This window comes from Dermacentor andersoni, chromosome 1, assembly GCF_023375885.2.
Source record: "Dermacentor andersoni chromosome 1, qqDerAnde1_hic_scaffold, whole genome shotgun sequence".
NCBI classification, from domain to species: Eukaryota; Metazoa; Arthropoda; class Arachnida; order Ixodida; family Ixodidae; genus Dermacentor; species Dermacentor andersoni.
Window position 1 is genome coordinate 102,496,417 of NC_092814.1, and position 24,472 is coordinate 102,520,888.

General features: G+C 46.7%; 1 protein-coding gene across 2 annotated transcripts in view; it reads left to right on the plus strand.

Annotated features, from left to right (window-relative positions):
- Positions 1-24,472, plus strand: part of LOC126545491 (neural cell adhesion molecule 2-like) — a 613,769-nt gene that overhangs the window by 188,998 nt on the left and 400,299 nt on the right. For both annotated transcript variants that reach the window (XM_050193381.2, XM_055061846.2), the window contains exon 6: positions 16,355-16,663. In XM_050193381.2, the coding sequence (XP_050049338.1) occupies positions 16,355-16,663 (309 nt within the window). The remainder of the gene's footprint in view (positions 1-16,354; positions 16,664-24,472) is intronic.

Sequence of the window (24,472 nt, forward strand, 5' to 3'; positions counted from 1 at the left end):
AGGCAACGGCTGTCCGCTGTGGTTCAGCGCCAAATACCGGATGACCAGCTATACCGAACTGACCAAGTCTTTCAGCTGGCCCGCAGACTTCTCCCGCCGCGCTGCAAAGGGTTGAGCAGGTCGCAGGCCGTGCTGTTCAGGCAACTACAAACGAGAACGCTTCCAAGCCCGGCGCTATTGCATAGGATGCACCCAGAATCGCACCCCCATGACGAGTGCAGAGCGTGCTGCAGGGAGACGGCCACATTCGAGCACATGCTATGAGATTGCTCCAAACATCCAAGTGAAGCTAACTCAGGACGTATACCGCCGCAGCTTGAGGAAGCAACGGGGAACTACGACCAAGAAAAACAACTCCAGGCCGTCCAGCAGGTCATCGAGGCGCTGGCTAGGCAGGAGCCTGGCGAGCCGGCAACGGCGAGCGGGGATCCTGGCAGAGCACCCGCCACGATGACGATGTAGGTCATGTCCGAAGCGCGCCTTCGCGCTTTACTGCAGGCTCAATAGACGTTTTCCCAATCCAATCCAATTACTTATCCGCGTTTGTCCTGCATGCGTCTGCGATGAAAACAAGAAGCAGGTCTGAGGTGGCAGTGGCAGGTGGTAGCGCAGAAGTTAGCATGCCCAGCACCTGCACGTACTTATATCTGCATTGACATGGGTTCGCGGTAGTGATAGCGACCAAAGCTCTACTTTTTCTGCGCGCTCTAGCCATTGTGAAACTAAGGATGTAGTTAGCATGCCCAGCCACTGCATGCGAATTGCAGCAGTTACGAGTGGTGGAATCCCGCTGGGGCTGATTGTGAAGAAATCTTCCTTTCTCTGTCCACTCGCGTGATGGTGAAGCTAAAATGAGGAGGAGACCTGACGGACACAACGTTAATGGTCACCATAACAGAATGGATGGACGACGTGCGGAAAGGACAAAGCACACCAAGTTTTTAGCACTTGTCCTAGAGTAAAGCGCTACAGTGGCTAGTATGCCCTCATGGGGATGGTAGACCGAACTGCTTCTCACTGCTAACACTGGACTGATACCAAGAAAATACTCCGTTCGCAGACACCACGCAACACTGAAATTAGCAAAACAATATCAGTTTATAAACTGATAGTGTCAATTATCTGGTGTCCTTGTGTGTGTGGAGGGCATAAAGGTCCTGGCAATGAAATGGTAGTATCTTTGTTTTTGCTGCAGTTGCACACAAACAAAATTCGTTGAAGTGATCGGACAGCGATCTACCAGCGGAGAAGACCAACCCGCAAATTAAAAATAATTGCTGGTTTCAGATCTTCCAATGTAATTTGCGCTTAGCTACTATCTGTAATATTTTTGGGGCTCTTATGAAAAGGAAAACTCCACATTACTACAATATCAAAAACAGTACACAAAATAGACTGGCTTTGAAGCTGTGACCAGGCGCCGCACTTTTGTACATTTAGCCCATTTAGTATTGGGGCAACACGTTTGAGCAAAATGATTAGGTTATCGGTCAAAACACTGTGACAGGCGGGAAGAAATCATTGTCATGCCCGGTCGAAACAATACCATCTGAAATCTTATACATATTTTTGAAAAATCACTATAACCCTTTACACATTTGCTTCGTATGAGTTATATACTAGCTTGCCTCGTCAATCTCAAAAACGTATTCTCTTTGCGGGAAAAGGCTTTCGTGAAAAACGACGCAACATAACAGTAAAACATCTAGCAAGGTTCCTATCCAGACGATCGACGAAATTGTGCACTGAGAACGTGTCGACTAGCGTGCGATTGAAAGTTGAATTGTGATCGTTGTAAGCTTTGTTGCGTCTAGCACGAGCGAGTAGTGTTAGCGATGACATTGGTGTGCAAATGGTCAGCTCGGTCTGCGATTTGTTCTTGTGGATCTCCACGTTGAACGTCGCAGTCATCACGATGAGAGCACTCCTGTGACATTATTAGCTCAGTGGGCTGGGAAAGCTCGAGTAGTAGCTCACCTTGAGGGGTATTGGTAAAAATTATTAATATACGTACTTTGCAATGATGAAAAATATCTAGAAACACCACTGGTGTTGTCTAACTATTCGTAAACAGGCCCCCAAATTTCAATTGGCCCACCCCAAACATTAAGTAGGCCCACCCCCAAATTTCAAGTTGGCACACCCTCAAATTTAAATTGGCCCACCCCCAAATTTAACGTCGGCCACGCCCTATTTTCTTTTGCCCAGCCTTAAACTTCAAGTTGGCCCAATCCCAAATTTCAATTGGGCCACCCCTAATTTTCAAGTTGGTCCACGCACGAATTTCCATAAATCGTCCTCCAAATTTCGAGTCGACGCACCCCAAAATTTACGTTGGCCGACCCCCATGTCACCCCCAAATTCAGATTGGCCGACCCCGAGATTTCCCCCACATTTAGGTAGGACCAACCCCATATCATCCCCAAATACAGATTGGCCCGCCTCCACAACACCAGCATATTTAGGTTGGCCTACTCCAATACCACTTGTAAATCGTGGTTGGCCCACCCCCATATCCGCCCCAAACTAACGCTGGCCAAGTCCTCGATCACCCCAAATTTAGGATGGCCCACCGCAAATAACCCATCAATTAAGGTTAGTCCACCCATATATCACCCCCCAATTCAGCTTGGCCCACCGCCAATCACTCCCACATTTAGGTTAGCCCATTCCCATGTCACCCCCGATTCAGCTTCGCCCAGCCCCACATCACCCCCATGGTTAGGGTGGCCCACCCCCCATATCCCCCCCAAATTTAGGTTCTCCCACCCCCGTATCATCCCCAAATCCAGGCTGGCCCACCCCCCATAGTCCCCCAAACTTAGGCTTACCCACCCCTATATCACCTCAAATTTAGGTTGGGCCAGCCCCATATCAGCCTCAAATTCAGCTTGGCTCATTACCATTTCACCCCAAATTTAGGTTGGGCCACTCCCATATCACTACCAAATTCAACTTGGCCCATCCCTGTATCACGTCCAAATTTATGCTGATGCCACTTCCAATTTCAAGTTGGCCACCCCAACCCTTTTTATAAAGACCTATGTATTCATATGGGAAATGTGTCAACTTTTTTGGCGTTACAGACACGATTTTGCACGATTTTGCTACCAAATTGCTGGGGTACTCGCCAAAGAATGCTGCGCATTAAAAGCAACTGCACCGAACGAGTGACGCCATATGTTGATCCTAAATACTGACGGATAGCCAAGCTAGCTTCTCTGTAGAGCGACCGGGGCAGGCACAGCACGGGACATTTATTCAAACGGTTTTTTTTACGGACACACCTACGGATTCATACCACTTGGCTGTAGGGAACACATTAACAGTAGCTATTAATCCACATGCTCACATCTTCTCCTAGTTGGTGCATTTCTTATTTGGATGAATCTTTAGAAATAATTCACGTTCGGGCAGCGACTCAGCTTAGCAGACGCTTTGTTCCGCACGAATATTGCATAGGAATGGCACTGGCCACCGGGTGGCATTGCGGCCCAGGTGGACCTGATTCGGTCGGAGTATGTGCCATTAAGGACAGGCGAAAGTCGAAGAAAACGGACCTTCCAGAAGAACGCAATAAGAATAGCCATTTTGTTCTCCCGGTTCCATGCTACAAAGCACGAAAGTTTTTTTGTTTTTTTTTGCGTAACACAACGCTATGCGCAAGCTTCTGGTTATGATTTCCAATGAATAAAATCTTCATAAATGCGATGACTTAACAAATGAACACGACACTGCTATGTTTTAGGAAGGAAAAATAGAAAACATAATATTACAAGAGAACCACTGGAAAACCAGAACCGAAAGCAAATGATGAGTTTTGTGTTTCTGCCATCTAGTGAGAGACTACAAAACCAGGTACTATGCGGCTTAGACAGAATGTGCGAAGCGGGAATCGAACCGCGGCCACCGCGGCGCGGGACTAAAGGTGCGCGGGATTCTACCACTCGGCCACGGCTTCCTTTTTCTTCTTTTCCCTGCGACTTCCTTTTATTTCCTTTTTTTACATAACAGGTATCATGCACGGAAGCGTTCTTTCTTTACAGCTTTTCTAACACACACACACATACACAGAGGATTGCACATCCATATGAGCATTCATCTTTGCTGCAGGCGCTTCTGCCACACCTGCCATCGCTTGCTAAACTCATCTTCGCCACCCAGCAGCGAACTTGTATACGCAAAAGCATCACAAAAGTGCGTCCACGCAGGTTTTGCGTTTTCTAGAACTAGGACGTAATCAGTTCGGGATCTCCAAATTGCATACAAACCTCGAAATAACAGAGTTTCAACACTGTTGTTATATTTTCTCATCTTCGAGTGTCAGATATTTTACGTTATCCCAATTCGGCTATATCTGCACGTCAAACACAATTCGTATGTTGTGCCAAAATAGTACTGCATTTGTACAAAACAAAAATACGTGCTGCAACAATTCTGGATAGGGACAGAGCGGGCAGTCCGTTGACCACGGTACGAAGAAACCCTTGTTACGTAGCCATGTTATTACAGGTAGAACTTGGACATGTAACCTAACAAAGAAATCCTTAATCGCTGTTTTTACAGGATATTTTGGTAGACGCTGGAAAACGTCAGAATCCAGCTGGCTTCCAGCTCGAGACCAATATAGTGGTGGTGGGAATAGCATATCTATAGTGTTCCAGTACAGACTCTTCCGTTTTACATTATTTAGGTACTCTTGAGAAAAACGCTGCTCGAAGAAGCGAGCTGCCTGCTCCACCTCCCTGTAGAATTTTAGGGTGCGGGCTCGTGGGACTCCTTGGGCACCTTCGATCCACTCGCCTAAGTACCCCCATCCTAATTGTTTGAAAGAATGACGTATAATATGATGGGTTTCGTTTTTGAAAAAAAGGTACCTGTGAACTTTGAGTTTTACCTCTACGTTTACCAGCCCTAGGCCTCCTTTTGCCTTACTTAAGAATAAATTACTGCGCCTCATGCGCTCAAACCGTGACCCCCAATTATATGTTGCGCAAAATCTATGCACTCGATTCACCTGAGCCGGCAAACAGGGCATCACCTGCGCTGAGTGCCATATAGCTGGAAAGAACACAGTGTTACACACAAAGGCTCTGTTCATAAGCGGGACCGTTCTCCCGTGCCATTGTTGCACTTTTGCCGCGAGGGTACCACTTCGAATTGTATTTTGTCCATTCTGTAGGTTGGCAGTATCAAAACACACACCGAGGTAGCTGATGATTTCAGACGTCCACTTCACCTCTAGGAAGGTGGTTGGTTTTAAGTCCCAGGCACCTAGCCATGCACCCGCGCACTTTTCTCGATTCACTTTAGCACCAGAAACTTTACAAAAGTTCATGACATGCTGCACTCCTTGGCGGATTTCCTCTCTAGAGGCACCCACAAGTGTAAGGTCGTCGGCGTAGGCCATGACTTTCAGAGGAGTATCTGCGAAACTGAAGCCTGTTATATCGCGGTCGTTCAGAATTGTTCGGCACAGGGGTTCTAAGTACAGAGAAAAAAGAACTGGTGACATGGGGCATCCTTGCCTAACGGATCTGTTGAGCTGTATGGTGGGAGTTGTTTGCCCGTTGATTACCAGTCGCGTCGTCACTTGTCTGTAGCAGACACCTATATATTTTAGAAGTCGGTCCCCAATGTTGCAGGCCTTAAGCAAGTTGAAGAGAAAGTCACGTGTTACTCTATCGAAAGCCTTGCTCAGATTCACTTGCAAAACCGCTGCCGTGGATCCACCAACGGAGGTAGCTTCGCAGAGTATCCTCATAACATGCAGGTTATCACCGATGCGACGTCCTTTGATGCCATAAGATTGATGGTCGCCTATAACTGATCCGAGGGCAAAGTCCAGCCGTCTAGCTATAATCTTAGAAAGTATTTAGTAGTCGGTCGTTAAAAGACTAATGGGGCGGAAATCGCTCACTGTCGACACTTGCCTTGATTGCTTCTTTGGCAGTAAGACAGTAAGACCTCGTCGCATAGATGATGGCAGCAATCCTCGTTTCAAAATGTCATCGTACACGTCGCGTAATATTGGGACTAATTCCGATGAAAATTTCTTGTAAAAGGCAGTGCTGAGTCCATCTACTCCTGGCGACTTTCTTGGTTTTAGCTTCTGTATGGCCCATTCTATTTCGCTCTCTGATATACACTCATCCGTTTGCTGTTTTGTCTCGTCATCTATGCAGTTTAACTTTGAAGCATACTTTTGCAAGAGTTCACGGTCGCATGTGTTACTTCCGTATTCGAAGAGGTCTTTGTATGCTTGAGTGAAGGCAGTCTCAATGTCGTTTTGTGATTTGAGAATACTGTCCCCGCTCTGTATTGCTTCTATTCCGTTTTTCATGCCGCGCTGTCTTTCTTTTGTCTTGAAACTCTTGAGCGGTTCCTCATCTCTCTGCTGTGATTCCGTTCTAGACAGGATCATGGCGCCTTTATATTCCTTCTCCAAGATTGACAGCAGCTGGCCTTTACACTCTTTGATATCTTCTGTGAGGGTACCCGGGTGACTGTTTTCGGCTTCGATCAGATTTTTGAGAGTTCGTATCAAGCTCAGCTTTTCGCTCTTCTTCAGTGCTGCTTTTTCCTGTCCTTTTGCAAGTAGAAACATCTTACATTCTTCCTTTATCTCTTCCCACAATATTGCGTCTACCTTTCCTCCTTTCGTTTTTTCCTTGATTAGATTCCTAATGCTGCGGAATATTTCTTTGTCATCCAGCAGACTCTCATTCAGCTTCCACAACTGCCACTCTTTGTGTCTCTTTCTTGTTATTTCCTTTTCTTCAAATATGGCTGTGACAAATGCATGATCTGAGAATGCAACAGGTTGCACCATATAACGCACATTGTACGATGAGAGGTTACTAGACAAGTAAAACCGATCAAGCCTTGAATGACAGTCCCCTTGCCAATGTGTAAAACCGTCATTATCTCCTGGCGCAAGTTCGGTAACATATTGCAAGTCATAGTCTCTCAAAAGCTTCCTGAGCTCTGCTAGGCTGGTATCTGGAGATCGCTTTTTCGAACAGTCTGAAGCACGTAAAACACAATTAAAGTCTCCGGCAAATATGGTACGGCATGGTGAGTCAAGATACTGCCTCAGGCCTGAAAAGAATTATTTTCGTAGCGATGCGTCATTCGGAGCATGAATGGAAATAAGCTTGTATGGTTCATTCCGGCATACCAAATCCACACTACATACACGGCCGTTTCAGTCCTTGTCCCACTCTGGGTACACTAGTACCGCTGAGTGTTTCGTTATCAAAACTGCCGTCCCTCCACTGTAACCACAAGCAGGCGAAAAATGAAACGAGTAATGGTTGCGAACAAAGTGGTCCATCTCTTCTAACTGCACACTCGATGAAAGTTTTGTCTCCTGAATAAACGCAATCTCAACATTTTCTTGCAGTAACAGATTCAGAAACCACTGCTTCCTCCTGCGTGCGACCAAGCTCACGCAGTTAAAGGTTGCTAGCTTTAAGTAAGCCATAGTGATAAAACTGCCGATACTCCGGCCAATGATGCATACCTTTGAGGCGTGATCTTTACAGGTCACAAGGAGCGCTTGTGACGTTTTTCCACGGGCGGTATCTGAGGAGCCGTGGTAACACGGTTCCTCTTCATGGCCGCTTTCGATTTTACTTTTTGCACCATGCTTCTCATCTCTGTAATGCTCCCTGACGTGCCTTCATCCTCGTCCGAACCAAGCTCAGGCATCCTTGTAGCCCTATTGCTTGCGTCCTCCGGCTGACTCCAGGGAATGGTACGCCTCTGGCGTCTCCGCTTCCATGGGAAGGTACGGGGCTTCAGACGCCGCTAGCGTCTTGGGACGTTCCGCTCCTAAGCCCGCAATCTCTGCTTCTGTCGCAGATATTGCGTCGTCAGACGCCACGCGCGTCTCCGGGCGTTCTAGTTCTGCTGGGTAGATCACTTCAGACGCCGTCGGCGACTCCACAGGCACTGAAGGGCACGGAACTTGAAACACTACACTGCACTTTTCTTCGGGCTCCCCCCGAGATTTTATCCGTTGTTACAGAGACAACAGGTGATACAACTACCACAGCCTTCACTGGAGAGTCGGCCTCAGCTTCTTTTTGCCTGGTTAGTGTTGCAGGCTCAGGCACCCACGAGGAAAGATTAATGTTACGAGGCTGTAAAGTTTCTACAGCTTCATCCTCGTCCATGAGCGCATCTGTGTCGTCGTTCTCGCCGTCTTCCTGTGTCATGGTAGCGTAAGTTTTCCTGCAGTCGTCAGCTTCATGACCAAATTTGCGGCATGCAGAACACCGCGGGATAATACACTCCTTTCTTATATGGCCCGATTTCTTACATCTCAAACACAAGGGTGGTCGTCCAGGCACAATTACAAGAGTGTTGCTGCCCTGAATACGAATCTGATGCGGGAGCGATTCGACAGTAAATCCGTGTTTCAGTCTCAAAATCACCGACCTAGATGAGGTTTGCGCTCTCTTGAATTTTCCGGTCAGTCACGTTTCTCTACTCATTTCTTCAATTTTCCCATATGGTTCCAACGCTTTTCGAACGGCGTCGCCACTGATATGGTAAGAAAGCCAGTGAAGTTTGACTCTCACCTGACTGTGGTTGGGATCGATGACAAGGCATCTTTTACCTTTGATGCGCAGTTCCTTTGCATCTACGAGCACTTGTTTGGCGGCCATGGAATTTGTCGTTAGCGCCCAGACATGATTCATCTGGTAGGCACCGATCGACGCTACATCCTTGACTACTTGTAGGCGCTCAATTTCTTCTTCGAAATCGTTGATTCGGTAGGGCCTGGCAGACACATCACAAGGAAGAAATACAGTGTTCAGGGAAGCGTTGCCAGTTGGCAGTTGGGGCAGAATAACCTTGTAATCCTCAGCAGATACAGTAGAACCACGGCCTGAAGCCACTGACACCGCTCGGAGAGAGCACATGATCCCAGCGTCCGACGCGCACGAGAGCCGACGAAGGAATGACTCGGCCACGGCTTCCGAGGCTTCGCCCAGTGGTACGCTCGTCATTTTATAGATACCACGTGAATTTTCACGACAGTGTTACAAAAAACGCTTTTGGGAACAGTGTTACGCCATGTGTGGAGAGTCGAGATAGGCATTAATTGAAAGCTGAGTCTCCGGACTACATACGCTGCGCTGGGTATTACTATAGACGCCGTAGTTTAATGACAGGCACGGTTCTTGCCTCGAAAATCGAGTACAAATTTTCGTCGTTTCCATAGGCTTCCATTGCTAAATCTTTCACCGCTGTGGGAACAAAATTCTTACGTGCCATAGAGTGATCACTGCATTTGGCTCGTGTGGATTGTCTTCCAGAACACGTCTGTCACCTGCCTTTTTCGATAATCGACCTGCAGCTTTTTTTATTCGCGAAAAACCCGCTCGTTCGATTGAAAACGCGCTAGCTTCGTGCCGGGGCCGCTTGGGGCGCTAGTTGGTACGTGTCCACTAAAGCTGGATGTGGAGCTCACGAACCGCTGGCGTTGAGCAGGCAACCCGGTCTCAGCGCCAAAAGATAATATTGAAGTGTATGGTGCCCTGTGTCTGCCTTCTGAATGTCGCTTATTGGAAGTGACAAATAAAACTTCAGCGCACTGGAAGCTACAGCATTGACGATAGTGGGAACAAACATTAGGAAAAACTTCGAAGTAATATTTCTTTGTAACTTTTTGGGGCAGTAACTAGCGTATGTAATGTGGTCCTGTACAAAGGGTTCGGGGCCAGAGACCGCAATTTCTTAAGTTATTACTGGGTGCCCGGATAATCTCGTTTTGTTCTCCCAACTTGCCGGGATAACTGCTCTGGCTTTTGGTTCACGGTCACCAGAAGGTCGCCGACAACGGAAGCTAAAAGAATTTCATGTTTAATAGGCAAATTACGGAAATTTCTATAACTGCGATAGTTGCAACTCAGACACAATGTAAATAGTTGTCCGAAAGTAGCGCGGCATTAAAGATCTCTGAAACGCGCACGTCGTTCAACATGTTGATCGCGAATGCTTCAATCCGTCTCAGAAAACGACGCAATCGAACGCATTAAGTTCGTATGTCACAGCGTCGCTTTCATGGCGGACGAGGTACGGTTTAGTTCGGTTTAGTGCCTATGGCTCAACCCACTACGGGGTATCGACAATGAATCGGGCTGCAGTAGGTAAAAAGGGAGAAAAAAAACTTGTAAATTAAGAATGAGATATTAAATGTAACTAATCGTTCATATCAATTTTCAAGCTATATTATCTTAAATACTGAATATATTTTTCTTGTTGAGGAAAGTAAAACAATACAATTAACCTGGCAGTCTCGTTGTTTCACTTCAAAATTAAATATGGCAAGTCATACGTTCCTACACAGCGCCCTAGTGCCGAAGCCCGCAGAGACAGCATCACAGGAAGCGTAATGACCAATCCAAGTTGGCGAAGGGGACCTTGTAGAAGTCGTTTTCTGTGCACGTCGAGCTTACGACATTCTATAAAGAGGTGTTCCGTAGTTTCAGGTTCATTGCAATAAAGACATTGAGGGGTAGGAGCCAAACCAGACCTGTAGGAATAAAAATGAAGCATTCGTATTCCGCCAACGCACTGTCGTAAACGAAACTTCAAGTTTTCTTCGTGAGCACCATCTACTGTGCCAAGGGAATCTAAGATGCTGAAAATCGGCGTTATTTAATACACATGATTTGGCATGTTCCTCCTGGACAGAACATTTTTAATATCTTGCCGCCGGAATGTATGCCACAGGTCTTGAGCTTGAGCTTCCTTTCTCCTTGTCTGCTAGCAAAATGTCAATTCTGGCCCCCTTCAACAGTGGACGCAGATAACAGCCCTGCCTCTGTAACATAACGCAAATACGGCTTCGACCAACTTTATGGTGGTCCTCCTGCGGGTGTTCATTCAGTCGTGATCCCTTTGCCATTGATTTGTGATCCTTTTACCACTTCCCCAGCACACGGTCAAAGTGTATCACATCCACCTTCATTCTAAGGAAGACTTCGATACTGTAAGCTTTCGAGAGCAAACGAGATGTACTTGCCATATCCCAGGGGAGTTCATGCTTCCTATGATAAACGCGTTTGCCCAAGCACTCCACAACGCGTTTGCAATTGATTTATATTAAGCGCAACAAGACCTTTCACTGAATATACTAATTTCGACTTTCACCTTCACTGAAACAAAGGTGAATGTCGAGGCTTCGTCACAGTATCTCCTTTCAACACCTCAATTGCTTATCTACAAACTTTCCAATATAATTTTCGCATCCGTGGCACCCAACTAGTCAGAACGCCCAACCTAAAATGCATATACAACGTGTTATATCTTATTCCGATGTATAGGGACTGCGCATTCACTGACATGCCTGCTGACAACTGGTTACAATTTTCTTTTTTTTTTCCTTGTTCCGTGATCGTTCAAATGGATGTCGCCAATAAATATAGCTGCAGAAGTTGCCATTCCTTAAATATGGACACTAACTCCTTAAATAATTCGAGTTTTATTCAATTTTCGTTATGGTGCCTGATTTCAACATTCACGCTCTGTCTTTTGCTTCGTTGAAGCACATTGGAGGCACAAATAGATGGCGGATGTTCATGTGTAGTGACAGTACTTATAATTTATTGAAAGTTATCTATATTAAGCGCAACAAGACCTTTCACTGATTATACTAATTTCGACTTTCACCTTCACTGAAATAAAGGTGAATGTCGAGGCTTCTCACAGAATAACAAGCCAACAAACACTGACACCAAGGACAACATAGGGGAAATTACTTGTTTTTAATAAATAGAATAAATAAACGATAAATTAATGGAAATGACAGTGGTTGAAAAAAAAAAAAAAAACTTGCCACAGGTGGGGAACGATCCCACAACCTTCGCATTTCGCGTGCGATGCTCTACCAATTGAGCTACCGCCGGCGCCGTTTCCCCCGTCCACTTTTTTGGGTATCTATGTTTTCTTGTAGAACCCTCGGAGTGTTAGCCTGCGCCAATTGGTAGTTCAATTGGTAGAGCATCGCACGCGAAATGCGAAGGTTGTGGGATCGTTCCCCACCTGAGGCAAGTTGTTTTTTTATCCACTTTCATTTCCATTAATTTATGGTTTCTTTATTTTATTTATTAAGCACAAGTAATTTTGCCCTATGTTGTGCTTGGTGTCAGTGATTGTTGGCTGCTTATGATATGACTAATAAAAATCGGGTGTTAGTGTGTGTAGTGCACGAGAGAAGAAGGGAAACCGAGGGGCACGATTTTTGTTATTCATGGCCATATAAAGCCAACTGACAATGAAACCAAGGAAAGCAGCGGGGAAATTAGCGCCGGTAGAAATTGAAATGTAGACAATGATGAAGACGAAGGGAAAATGAAAATGGATGAAAAGACAACTTGTCACCAGTGGAGACCAAACCAGGGCTAGATCTAGTACACATAGACACCCAAGTTAGTGGGCGGATTGATCGCCATCGCTATAGCACAACCGGTCGTACATCGCACGTGCCATGCGAAGGTTGTGGGTTTCGTCCCCACCGGGATTAAGTTGCCTTTTCGTCCGCTTTCATTATCCCTTGTCCTCATTATTTTCTACCTTTCAATTGTAACCACAGTTAATTACCCCTATACTCTTCTTGGCTTCATTACCTGCTGGCGTTATATGGTCGGGATTATATATATATATATATATATATATATATATCAAAATAGTAATGATAATAATAATAGTCGCACAACAATCACTCATTCTCAACATGCTCTGTCCCAAGGGCTGTTCGCGTAATTTGTTGCATGTATACAAAGCACCCACCCGCCTTTTACTATTCTAATTTTATGGGCGCAGCACTTACACTGGAACGACGGGGTTATCCTAGAATATGTCCGTATTAATACAGTGTCTTCAAGTGCAGGTGTAAAGGCCTTTGACGTTGAACTCGCGTGTTCTGCCTTCTAACGTTTACAAATTAATGCTGTTTTCCACAGAAAGATTAGCGCAATTATAATGATGCACTACGTTTGTACAAAGGAGTGAAGAAAAAAAAGAGAAGAGAGTTTATGTCATTCACTGCAGATCAATTGCTTTTCGCGTTTTCCATGCCGCACTCTGGCCCTCTTTGCGTGGTCACCGCATCTATATTGTGCCCGACAATTATACATACATTACCGAAGCCGGCCTGTACCTGTTTACATATAATTCATAATGCGGGTGGGCAAAGCTGACAAATAAGAAAGCGCAATAAATAAGACAGTAAACTATGCTTAAAAGACATGCTACTTTTATCTGCTGAGTAACTTCGTCATGCCCAATGCAGTGACCTAAGGCCAAACCGAATGTAGGGAGCCTCTAAAGAGTGTAGCATGTTTGTGCGGTGTATGTATACGTGCAGGAAAAGAAGGAAAGAAAGGTAGGGAGGTCAACCAGACGCACGTCGGGTTTGCTATCCTACACAGGGGAAGGGGTTTAAGGAATGAAAATAAAGGAAGGAGAGGGAGGGGATAAGGTGCTCTGAGAGTGAACACGAGCGGTTGTCCATCACTTCACGCCTATAATCGCTTACCGAGGCCAGTCGATTTCATGAATTGTAGCAGTGCCCGCGTCGCTTTGTAAGCCTGCGACGCGTCGGGCCACGGTCCAAGAATCTTGGTCTCTGAAAATGGCCTGCTGTCTAATCGATTCAACACCCTCCGAAGAATGTCGCGTTCGATTGCATAGAGATGACGAAAACACAACACATGTTCGATCGTCTCTTCACACTTGCATGAGTCACAGATCGGTGTGTCGGACATTCCAATAAGGAATGAGTAAAAGTCACCCCGAGGCGGCACAGTAAAGTTGCATCATGGCAGGAGAAGTTCGATATAATCTGCAGCTTCAATGTAGGATCCAGCCAGTGGAGATAGCAGTTGTACAAAATCGATGCGGGCGGCTAGAGCTCAAGGATTGATGAGGACAGTGCAGTGACCGAGCAGTTCATATCTGTCACTCGGTCTGTGTCCGCGTCGCATAAGTTCTATGCGCCAAAAATAGTTTGCCAATGTGGTGCCGTCCTGATGGAATTGCAATCACTATACCACTGCGTCCACGCAGTGCTACAGCATAACACAGGGTGTTTCAACAAACACTTTCAAAATTTTGTGAAGGTTATCTGTGGCAGATAGCTTAATTCTAGTTTATAAGCCGGTCCACTCGAAGCGGCGGATACTACTTGCAAAAAATAACATGGAAATGCAAAATTGCCTAATTAACAAGAATTAACTAGTTAACTTTATAGCTAATTATCTTACGACCCATATTACAATTTACAAATTCTAGCAGTGGACTTCGCAGTGCGGATCCACTTAGAACGAATTCTCAGGACGACACCAGTTTCGAGATATAAATTCCTGAACTTTGCGGAGAAATGCATTGGCTTTCCAGTTGTGTGCTTCAGTGCATGAAACGACGTTTTGTTAACAAATTAACTGGAACGCCAATGCATTTCTTCTCAAAGTTCGGGAATTTATTTCTTGAAACTGGTGTCATCTTGAAAATTTGTTCCAAGTGGATCCACCTTGCGAACTCCACGGCTACAATTTGTAAGTTGCAATATAAGCCATAATATAATTAGTTAAAAGTTAATTGGTGAATTTTTATTAATTAGTCGGTTTTGCATCTGAATCTTTTGTGCAAGTATTGTCCGCCGTTTCAAGTAGACCAGCTCATGAACTATAATTGTGATATCTGCCGCAGACAACATTTAAAGATTTTTTAAAGTGTTCGCTGAAACACCCTGTATATCGCTGCAAGCGGATTGATGCTGACCTGCCTGGTTCACTTAGTTGGTGTTGTCTTTTCTGCTACGGCATTCTTCAAAAAGCGACGGGACATAATGGCAAAAAAAAAACAATTTTGCGAATGAAAAAAATTCACGCAGAAACTCCACTCGGAGTTGTCTAAGTATGCGTAAGCATTGTGCCACTTTCTCATGCCCACACAGCCCGTCATTATCACTTTTGTGAAATTTGATCCGACCAGTATAAACGACAGCGCTGCGGCGACGCGAACTGCTACAGACGGCAGCGCAAGGTTAATTGATGACGCAAGCAAAGTACTGCAGGTGGCGGCGCCAGGTGCGCTGAGACGATCTGATCATTATAAACCGTTATCGTTTTTGAGCGTCTTATTCATCCGCATTGAATCATCATCAGCAGTGGTCAACCGTACTCCGGTTGCGGCTGCGAATGACGCGGCCGTGCGGGCATATATGTTCTCGCCGCGTAGTTCCCGTTGAAGCCAGACGCACGGGTCGTATCTTGAAAGCGATCTGCGCAAGGGACACGTTGGGCGTCCGCAGCAGCTCTGCGTACACAGGAGACCCGCGGAGGCGTCAGTGCGTATGTGCAGTACGCAGGCGCACGCACAGTCTCTTGCGTGCGCTCGCAGCTTTTCAAAAGCTGCGTAGCGTCCGCTGCGGGCTCTGCGGGCTTTGCGGTACGTTCTCGCGTGCTCTCGCGTATCCACGAAAGCGCATTTTTCGATATTGTTCCGGCCGAAGACATGACTCCGGCTAGGGGTTTGACTTCGTGGCGGCTGGTATCGGCTACGCAGCTTCAAAAGCTGGCATATGGCGGCGTGGAGTAGCACACTACCGGCTCCCCTGCGCGCGCAAGTCAGCAATTCCCTTCTCAACTTTCGCGTCCGGCCAACTATTGCCGTTTCATGCGCGCTTCGCTTCGCTAGGTATACGCACGACCTTGCGCGCCGCGCATGTGGGTGGTTGCAGATGCCCAACTAAAGCTGTAGGGAATCGAGTGCTGACCGCTTCGAGTAAGCTGTGTTCTCGCCATTTAGTTCGCCTTGAAGCGATAGGTAGCACGAAGGTTAATTCACTCGCTGCTGCGGGTCCTTTCTTGAAAGCGACTGTCTTACGTGAAGAACGGACTGGCTTCCTCTTTGGGTAGGCATAGAAATGCTTACGCATTAAAAAAAATATTCTAGTAGTGATGCGCTGGTCGATGGTAGCTTCCACGCCTTCTCAGCCGTTATTTGGAAGCCTTAGTCGCAAGAAACTTCGAAAAAATATAGTTCACTTGCAAATGCAGATACACATAAATATCGGTGATTTATTAATTTCGTCATTGATTGATTGATTGATTGATTGATTGATTGATTGATTGATTGATTGATTGATTGATTGATTGATTGATTGATTGATTGATTGATTGATTGATTGATTGGATTTAACCCCTTCGTGGCCAAATGCCAATATTTACGTACAGATGTAAGGATTACGCAGGCATTGTGTATTAATATATTTTTGTTACTAAGTAAGTTCTATCTTTAATGCGCTCTGTTTGCACCACTCTGCCTCTTCCAGACAAGCCGAACGTGACGCTGCGGCTGGGCCAACCGTTTCGCGACCTTGAAATTCAGGAAGGCGGCGACGTCTACCTCGAATGCCACGTGAACGCAAACCCACCGTCCTCCGAGGTGCACTGGTCAAAGGATGGAGTCGAAGACTTTGCCACCAAGACGCTGAATGGATCGACCCTTCCCGACGTCATCATCTCTGGCCGCTTCCTGGCGCTCCAGAAAGCCCGGCGGAGTTTCTCTGGCCGCTACGCCTGCAGCGCCACGAACAGCGAGGGCGCCAGTACTAGCAACTCGCTTCGCCTGAAAGTGCTGCGTGAGTAGGCCTTCTTTTTCGCGTATTTGGGGGGACCCTTGGTCAGCGACTCGCAGCGTGACTATGTTGCTGCCGTTACTGAACTTCCGGCACACTGTGCATTTTATGCAGGTCTGTCTGCTTCTGTCGTAATACAGGTGCCACAACACATTTGGGGCCGTATTCACAAAGTTTTTGTTACATAAGTTCTCTTTGCCATCGGTCACTGACCTTCGTTAATAATACGAGGGCGAATCAGAAAGTCATTGCCCCTATTTTTTTTAAGCCAGAAAACGGCTGTAAATGCGAAGTCAACGTATCTATTCCCAGCGGTGAACCTTTCTTTGACCGGCCCGGCACGGCGCTGGTGTCAGTTGTTGAAGATGGCGATTGTGCTTCACACGTACATGACGTACGAGCAACGAAGTGCGATTCGTTTTCTATGAAGCAAGGGACGAACGCCCATCGAAACCCACAGGGAAATGTAGCCCACGTATGGGGAAAGGTGTCTCGCTTTGAAAAGTGGGAGGTGATGGTGTTGTGAGTTCGCAAAAGAGCGTGAAGACTTGCATCAATATCAGCGTTCGGGGAGGCCGCGTGCTTCGCTGACTGACGACAGGGCCATCTAAAATTTAGTGCTGCAATGGGACAAATGTCTCAACCGTGTGGGGACTATCTGAAAAAAAATAGGGTAAGGTAGGTAGAATAGTAGGTATATTTGTGAGTGCCTGTATGTACCTTATTTTGGATAATAAAATGTAGGGGAAAATACTTTCTGATTCGCCCTCGTATGTCCAGCGTCAGGATTGGCAGGAATTTTCCCTTAAGATCAATTCTAGTGCAAGGTATTTTTGTGAATACGGGCCCCAGGGGCCGAATTCACAAAGGTTTTCGTTCCTAGGCGCTATTAACCATTTACCTTCCGCCTTCACAAATGGCATATCCAACATCAGGATTGGTTGGAATTTTCTCTTATGAACCATTCTACCGTAAGAGGTTTTTGAGAATACAGGTCCTGGGCCAGTATTCAAAAAGACATCTTGCGCCAGAATTATCGCTAACAGAAATTTATATATAATCCTATTGCTGTATATATCATTAGCGAACGCGTACGGCCACTAGTATAGAGCACTTACGTAAGGCCTTGTGCTTATGAACCCTGTTCTCCCCTTTCAGCACCACTTTGCCGCCTTATACGTCGTTTGTTGGCTTAACCACGGGCTTTCAGATACGGCCTCTGTTAGAAGGCATGAGTTATCGCTTGGCCAGATGCGTTCACTGCAATCGGCAACCGCGTGAGGGACCCTACTTATATTTGCGGCCACCACCTCAGCTTATAGCGCGATTAGGCAGAATGCACATAACCAAAATTGGGGCGCTGTTATGTAAGGATTCTTTTCGACCGATCCCATTTATTTTTTATCATCAGTCCCGCTGTGTGATCGATCTCGACGATAACAGGGGCATCGAGATCGAAGAACGGAAAATGAGGAAAGAAAAAACGAGGACGCCTATGCAATTCTTATGAGTTGTGAATGCGAAAGCATTATTGTACAACTGAATGCCACTGAGCGCTCCTTCGAGTTATGAACACCTCGCTGGGAAGCGGGCGTGTAGAAACGCTCAGCCAACGCCTCCTGGATAGCACAAGGGCGGTGCACTTCGATCCGTGACGTGATGCCACTTTGCCCGACGGCCAAAGAATCTAATAGGGACGCGCCAGAGTAAGTCGCGGTTATTTTGACGTCACTGCTTTTGTCACGCCGGTCTTGGCAATCGAAATTTCGGTACAAGTAGCATGACGTCATAAACAGAGCGCACATGCCTGCTATCCGATATCTTGTTGTTCCCTGTGATTATGTGCCATACGATATGTTTTTACTGATAGGCCTGCATAGCCTACAGAAAACTCATATGCTAGACCAAAAGGCAGAAAGAAAAATTTTCTCACGGTCGCATTTCGTTCAAATGATTAAGCAATTAAAGGACATTTACGATCAAGAAGAATGACAGCCGGATTGGTATCAACTTTCGATTAGGTGTTTAACTTCTTTCAAGTTTTTGTTGTGATGGAAGATGTTGCTTTGTGTGACGTTTTCATTGTATGTACTGTCCGTATACCTGTGATCGCTTATGACCACGGCCACGTATGACCTGGTGCTCATATTATTGCAAATAGTTCCTGTGCATACATCATTTCATTCATTGTAATGAGTACCATGTTTAAAGAAATACTTCAGATCCACTGATTTAGCATCAGTATTATACTACCACTTCTCGCACAGAACGAGCAAACGACCGAATTTTCATACTTGCAAGCATATAAAAAACCGATTGCAAGAACTTCAAAAATTATTTATGCTGCTCTGTAAAGCAAAACAAATCAACTTAAATAATTAAAGCATGCGTCACTCCAGTTTCGGTGCGTATTTGCTGCCCTCATGCCGGCAACACCGAGAAGAACTCGCTCGCGTGGGGTTCGACTTGTAGGCGACCAGAGCACGCGACAGCTTCTCGATTGCGTCGCTTGTCGCCATCAGACGCAAGATCGCTTGCATGGGGTTCATGCGTACTTTTTTTAAGACGTCTTTATTTCTGCATTTAATAGGCGAAGCCTTGCGGCAGAAAAGGGGTGCTCTGTGGGGGAGTGGGAGGGGTACCGGTGCTCTCTTCTTTCTCGGGGGGGAGTGGTCCCGAAGTCGGCTCTGCAAAGAGGGGACCAGGCCCTTCTTTTTCCGTGAAAAAGTCCAAAAAAGCATCCCGAAGCTGGACTGAGTCCTTGGGCCCGATGTGCGATCTTCTGTGGAGCTGCTCTGCCTTTGACACGATCCGAGAAAGTACACTACACTCCCTAGGCGGCAACCGACCTGGCACCCTGCAGGAGTGGCTCGACCCGCCATCGCACATCGGGTTCGTACTTTAGGCAAAATAGGCGCGACATTGGGTCTACCCCGAACATCGGCAAGAGCGCCTCCATAGACTGGACGCTGGTTTACAATTCCGGCTTCACTTAGGTTGCGGAGAGGCCAGGAAACACTCATTCATCGATTACGGCTGGGTGTGGCATACACCCACCGATACCTTCACAAGATTGGACAAGCACGGGACCCTGACTGTAGCGTTTGTCACACTCCTGAGACAACAGCTCACGTACTTTGCGTGGGCCCTCAATATGCGGCCGAACGAAGAACACTCAAGTCTACTGTTGACTGCTTGGATTCTTGCCCTTGGATTCTCGCCCAAAAGAAACGCTTTTGGGCGCGTGGAGGAGTGCTGACTGTGCCCAGCGTGCCATAAAATCACTTTTGAACTTTCTAAGTGAGACTGGTTTAGACGATCGCCTCTAGAACCTGTGAGAGGTGCAGTCAGTACGAAATGTGTTTGCGCAATAACTTTTTGTAGCAAGATTACTTTTCGCGGGGACAAGATTACTCTTGCGTGTATTGCGTCTACAGTGCGCATCCGCGTATTGGACAGCGTGTATATAGTATCTCATTGTACCATAACGTAATCACCCGCCACCTACCTTTCCCTGTATTTCCCACTTCCCGTTTACCAAGGGAGGAGTAGCAGGCTTGAGACACGCTTTCCAGGCCGACCTCTCCTCCTTTCTCTTCCTTAAGATCTCCTCCTCCTGTGCGTGATTGACCCCACTAACCCCGGTATCCTCAATGATCCTCGACTCGAAACTATTCCTCCACTCCACCAAATTGAGCACAGCGCCGCCCCTCGACTGAAGAAAGCGCTACGCTTCTCGCGATTTGGCGCGGGGAGTCAATGAAGCGCAGTGGCAACGTATGTCAAAGGGCGCCGCTACTATAGCACTCTCTTGAGTGGAGCTGGAGGGTCGAGTGGAGGAATGCTCTAGAATAGGGGGTAAATCTAGGCTGTTACGAGGGAAGAACATTGAGAACGTGAGAGCATCTGCGTGCAACCTGCTGTGTGACATGTTCATTTCGCCTGGGAATACTCGCGTTTCGCGGAGTACGCGCTGTTTACGCGACAAGTTACGCGACAAGTTACTGCTCAAGTGCTGAAGAAGCAGCGACTTGTCACTTCACTGCGGTATGTTTGGGCGCAGGCATAATCTCGAAACGACGCAACTTTTGAAGGCGTACGCGAATCAGCATGTCCGGTATAGGCTTGGGGCATATAGTACAATTCTGAAATGCGGAGCAAGCTGTGCCAACATTTCATCGAACAAAATTGTATTAAAGGAGTACATGCCTGTGGGTGTTGGCCCTTCCACGGGAATGAAAGGATGAGGTAGAAGTGTCAATCTTAGGCTGCGAAAGCACATGCGGGTAACTCCTGTCTCATCTCTCTTCAGTTCTACCAGCACGTGTTCTCAACAGTGCAGTCACCACGATGAGGCCGGCCACATAGTTTTTTTTTTTTTTGAAAAGGTGTTTACTCCGTGAGTGCCATCCTCGCCCATGGGGTTATATTGGTTTTTCTTTGCTTCTAACCCCGTCTTCACTAAAAACATATAAATAGTAAAGTTGGTCTAGTTATTGTGGCTATACACGTAGCTTAGCTTGTACATTTTACCTATAGTGCGATAAATACACGAATACAAGAACTGAACAAAACAGAATGATTCAACAGAAGAGTTGAAATCTAGCGCTCTCTCCTGTTCCTTTTTCTCCTTTTTCTGTTTGCTTTTAGTGCTAGGTATACAGAATATTGCAGCTAAAGCACAAAAGATATTTTTCCTCCGTGACGCCGTGGCTTCTCTCCAATACAGGCAAATTTACTTCAGTGGGTCTATTTACTAGTGTGTGCGTGTGTGTGTTTCAGTGACTCCAGCTTTCTCTCTCCTTCGGGGCCACTACACCAGTTGTAACTATGGTCGAGCGTCTATGGAATGAACAAACCATGCGAACGTTGCCATGAGACGTATACACACGAGTGCGTTTCTGGCATTTCGTTTGCTGAGAGTGTAGCTAGCACGTGTGGTTCCGCGCTCCTATAATAGCTCGCACGGCTGCGTGTGAGTCAGTGGGTGGTCTGTTTTGCTTTAGTTTGCGACCACCTAATACGCGATGCCCAAGCACCGTTCAGCTGGGAACAAATCGAGCGTTCCGACAACCACGCCCGCGCAGCTTTGCTTCGCCATCGGCTTGCTTCCACGTGCCGCAACAACGAGCCAACGATAAGCATGAAAGGAGCGATGCCCGGACAGCCCGGAAATGAACAGGCGTTACCATGCGTGAGCACGCCCCCCCTCCCCTTCACCGTCCCCTCCCCCTTTCCCCGTGTGGCCCACAGACAAAAAAGAAAAAAAAGGAAAGAAGAAATAGAACAGCAGCAACACAAGGCGTTGCGCCCTGTTATTATTCCACTAATGAACAGTGATCAACGCGGGTGAAAGCACGCAAACTGCAGGAGCCCAAAGGAAGATCCAAATGCCAGAGAGTGTCTTTTTGCGGAAAACCTGCAGCTGTGTCACGTATTTCGTTGTTATTTCTATCTCGCTTGCCCTTTAGTGTTACTTTGGGTTCTACCATCAAACACGCGGGAAGGCACGGAGCTGCCTGGCATGCAAGCCGAACAAAGGAAGATCTAGACAGTGTACTCGGAAAAAGACATGACTGATTTCAGCCACATAAAGAACCTGACCGCTGCAGAGCGCCTTACCGCTGAATAACAAAAGAAGAATGAAAGCAAAAGCAGTGTTCAGTATACAATAGCGAAATGTACAGACGTTTACACGTTATTATCCTTGAAAAGACGGGTGGAACTGTGCCAGCCTAATCATTCACGAGCCTCCGTAAGAGCCTGTGCAGTATGCAGGCGTACGGTGTGTTGAGACACTACATACTCGAGCACCCTCCCGCGTCTTCTCGTGCCTGGCTTAGCGCTTGGCTATTTAACGACCCTCGGTGGAGGCAACATATTAATTTGGTTCCAGCTTTCTTTAGACGGTCCCCATGAGTGCGTTGTCCATGCGTTGAGGGGAACTCAACGCATGCATTTCCCTGTCCATCCCTTAAATCTTTTTATTTCATCCCCTACTTACCACCTTTCCTGTTTTCTTTTTTTCACTGTTCCCTCCCGTATTTGTGGGTAACAAGGGCAATTGTCACGTAGATAACTGGTGTTGGTTGCGCATATTTTGTTATAGTACAGTACTGTGCGGCTGACGATGCACAAGACATTCATTTAAATGACCTGTCATGTCTCCTTAATCGGCTCAGTGGTGACCGAGTGGCATTGCTATGGAGCATACTTATAAAACTACCCGTTTCCTCCCTTATTTGACACTTGATCATCCTCAGAAACTAGGACGCGCCACTGCATGTTTCTTTATCTCAAGAACAAAGATGCTTTTCCCCACTTTCATGTAATGCATGGTGAAATACCAGCAAGAAGTCAGTGTTATCGCCCTCGTTACTGGCTGAAAACCTGACAGATACTAATAAATCAGGATACAGAACAGCAAAAAGGGAAAGCGGAGACCTGCGCCCGTATACAGAAAGCGAAGACCTGCGGCCTGTGCCCGGTTGCAACTTCAGCGATTGGAGCCTCTCCGGACGTTTTAAAGAGCTCGCTTAAGTCAGTACTTCAAATGAGCGTGGCTCTCTGGGCTTTCGACAGTGGCAGTATAGACTGACTTCCTGACTGCCCTACATTGGATCAGCTGTTTAGCGGAAACCTTTCGTTGCAAATTGCGTTCTGGAAATTCAAGAAAAAGAAAATGGAGTCAGGCGATTGGAGTGAGAACCCAGCTGATTGGCTCACCAGCGAGTCTACCCTGTCTGCGCTCAAAGGCTGCGAAATATGGTAGAAAGGACCAGCGTGTTTGCTCATGCACCAGCAATCTTGCCTCTAGCGTCGACAGTTATTACTCATGAGAGAGCCCAAGAACAAATGAGGTCAGCGAAGCTGGTGAGCAACCACTTTATCGCGCAGGCATCTCCGCCGATCGTTGTTATCGAACGCTTGAACAGTTTAAACCGACTGCTTCGTGTGACAGCCTGGGTGGGACGGCTTGTACATAATTGAAAAGCTAGAGTGCAGAAGCTCCAGGGTCCGTTCAGCACTGAAGAGATCGGGGATTTTCACTACTTACTGCTGCGGCCAGATTCAGAGAGAAGCGTTTCGCGACTTTCACCATCGTTTAAACCGTAACGAAGACGGTCAGGTGCTTTCAAAACTATGAAGCTTGAATACGTTCGTTGAAAATAACGGACAACAATCTGCAGCAATCTCTAAGTTAACGAATTAGTGCTACTACAAGATCACTTTCATCTGCCACAAAGCCGGAAAATCGACCGCATCACTGAAATGTTTCCGAACCGTCACGGACGCGTTTTGCCCAGTGACATCATCTTTCGACCTCCGGCACAGCTTCTGCACCCTTTGGAGGTACAGCAGGATTCAGCTGGCGCTCATTCGGTGGGTAGTGGGTTAAATAATCTACAATCAGCAATCAACCAGCAATGGTTTCACCGCACAGCACTCAGCAGACGGACCGACTCAAGAATCACAGTTCCAAGGAGAGGCAGCCTGGAATACCGTGCTGTAACTTAAGTGTGTGCGTCGACCGCACTCTATAGTACCTTTATGTGAGTTTGTGGGGAATTTGTGTACTAAACGGCACTTCGAACTCACGAGGGTGTGTTGGTGGGAGCAGGATTAAAGACGCTACGGAGAGCACATGCGTATTCCCGTCCAGGGTCTACCTTGCCACTTCAGTTGCATTTCTCTTGATAAACTCAGTTAAAGAAAGTTCCCCAACGACTATCGATTGCTTTACCTGCGAGCTACATTATCAGCAAAGTGTATATTCCGCTTCCCTACTACTGACTTCAAGTGTTTGCGTAC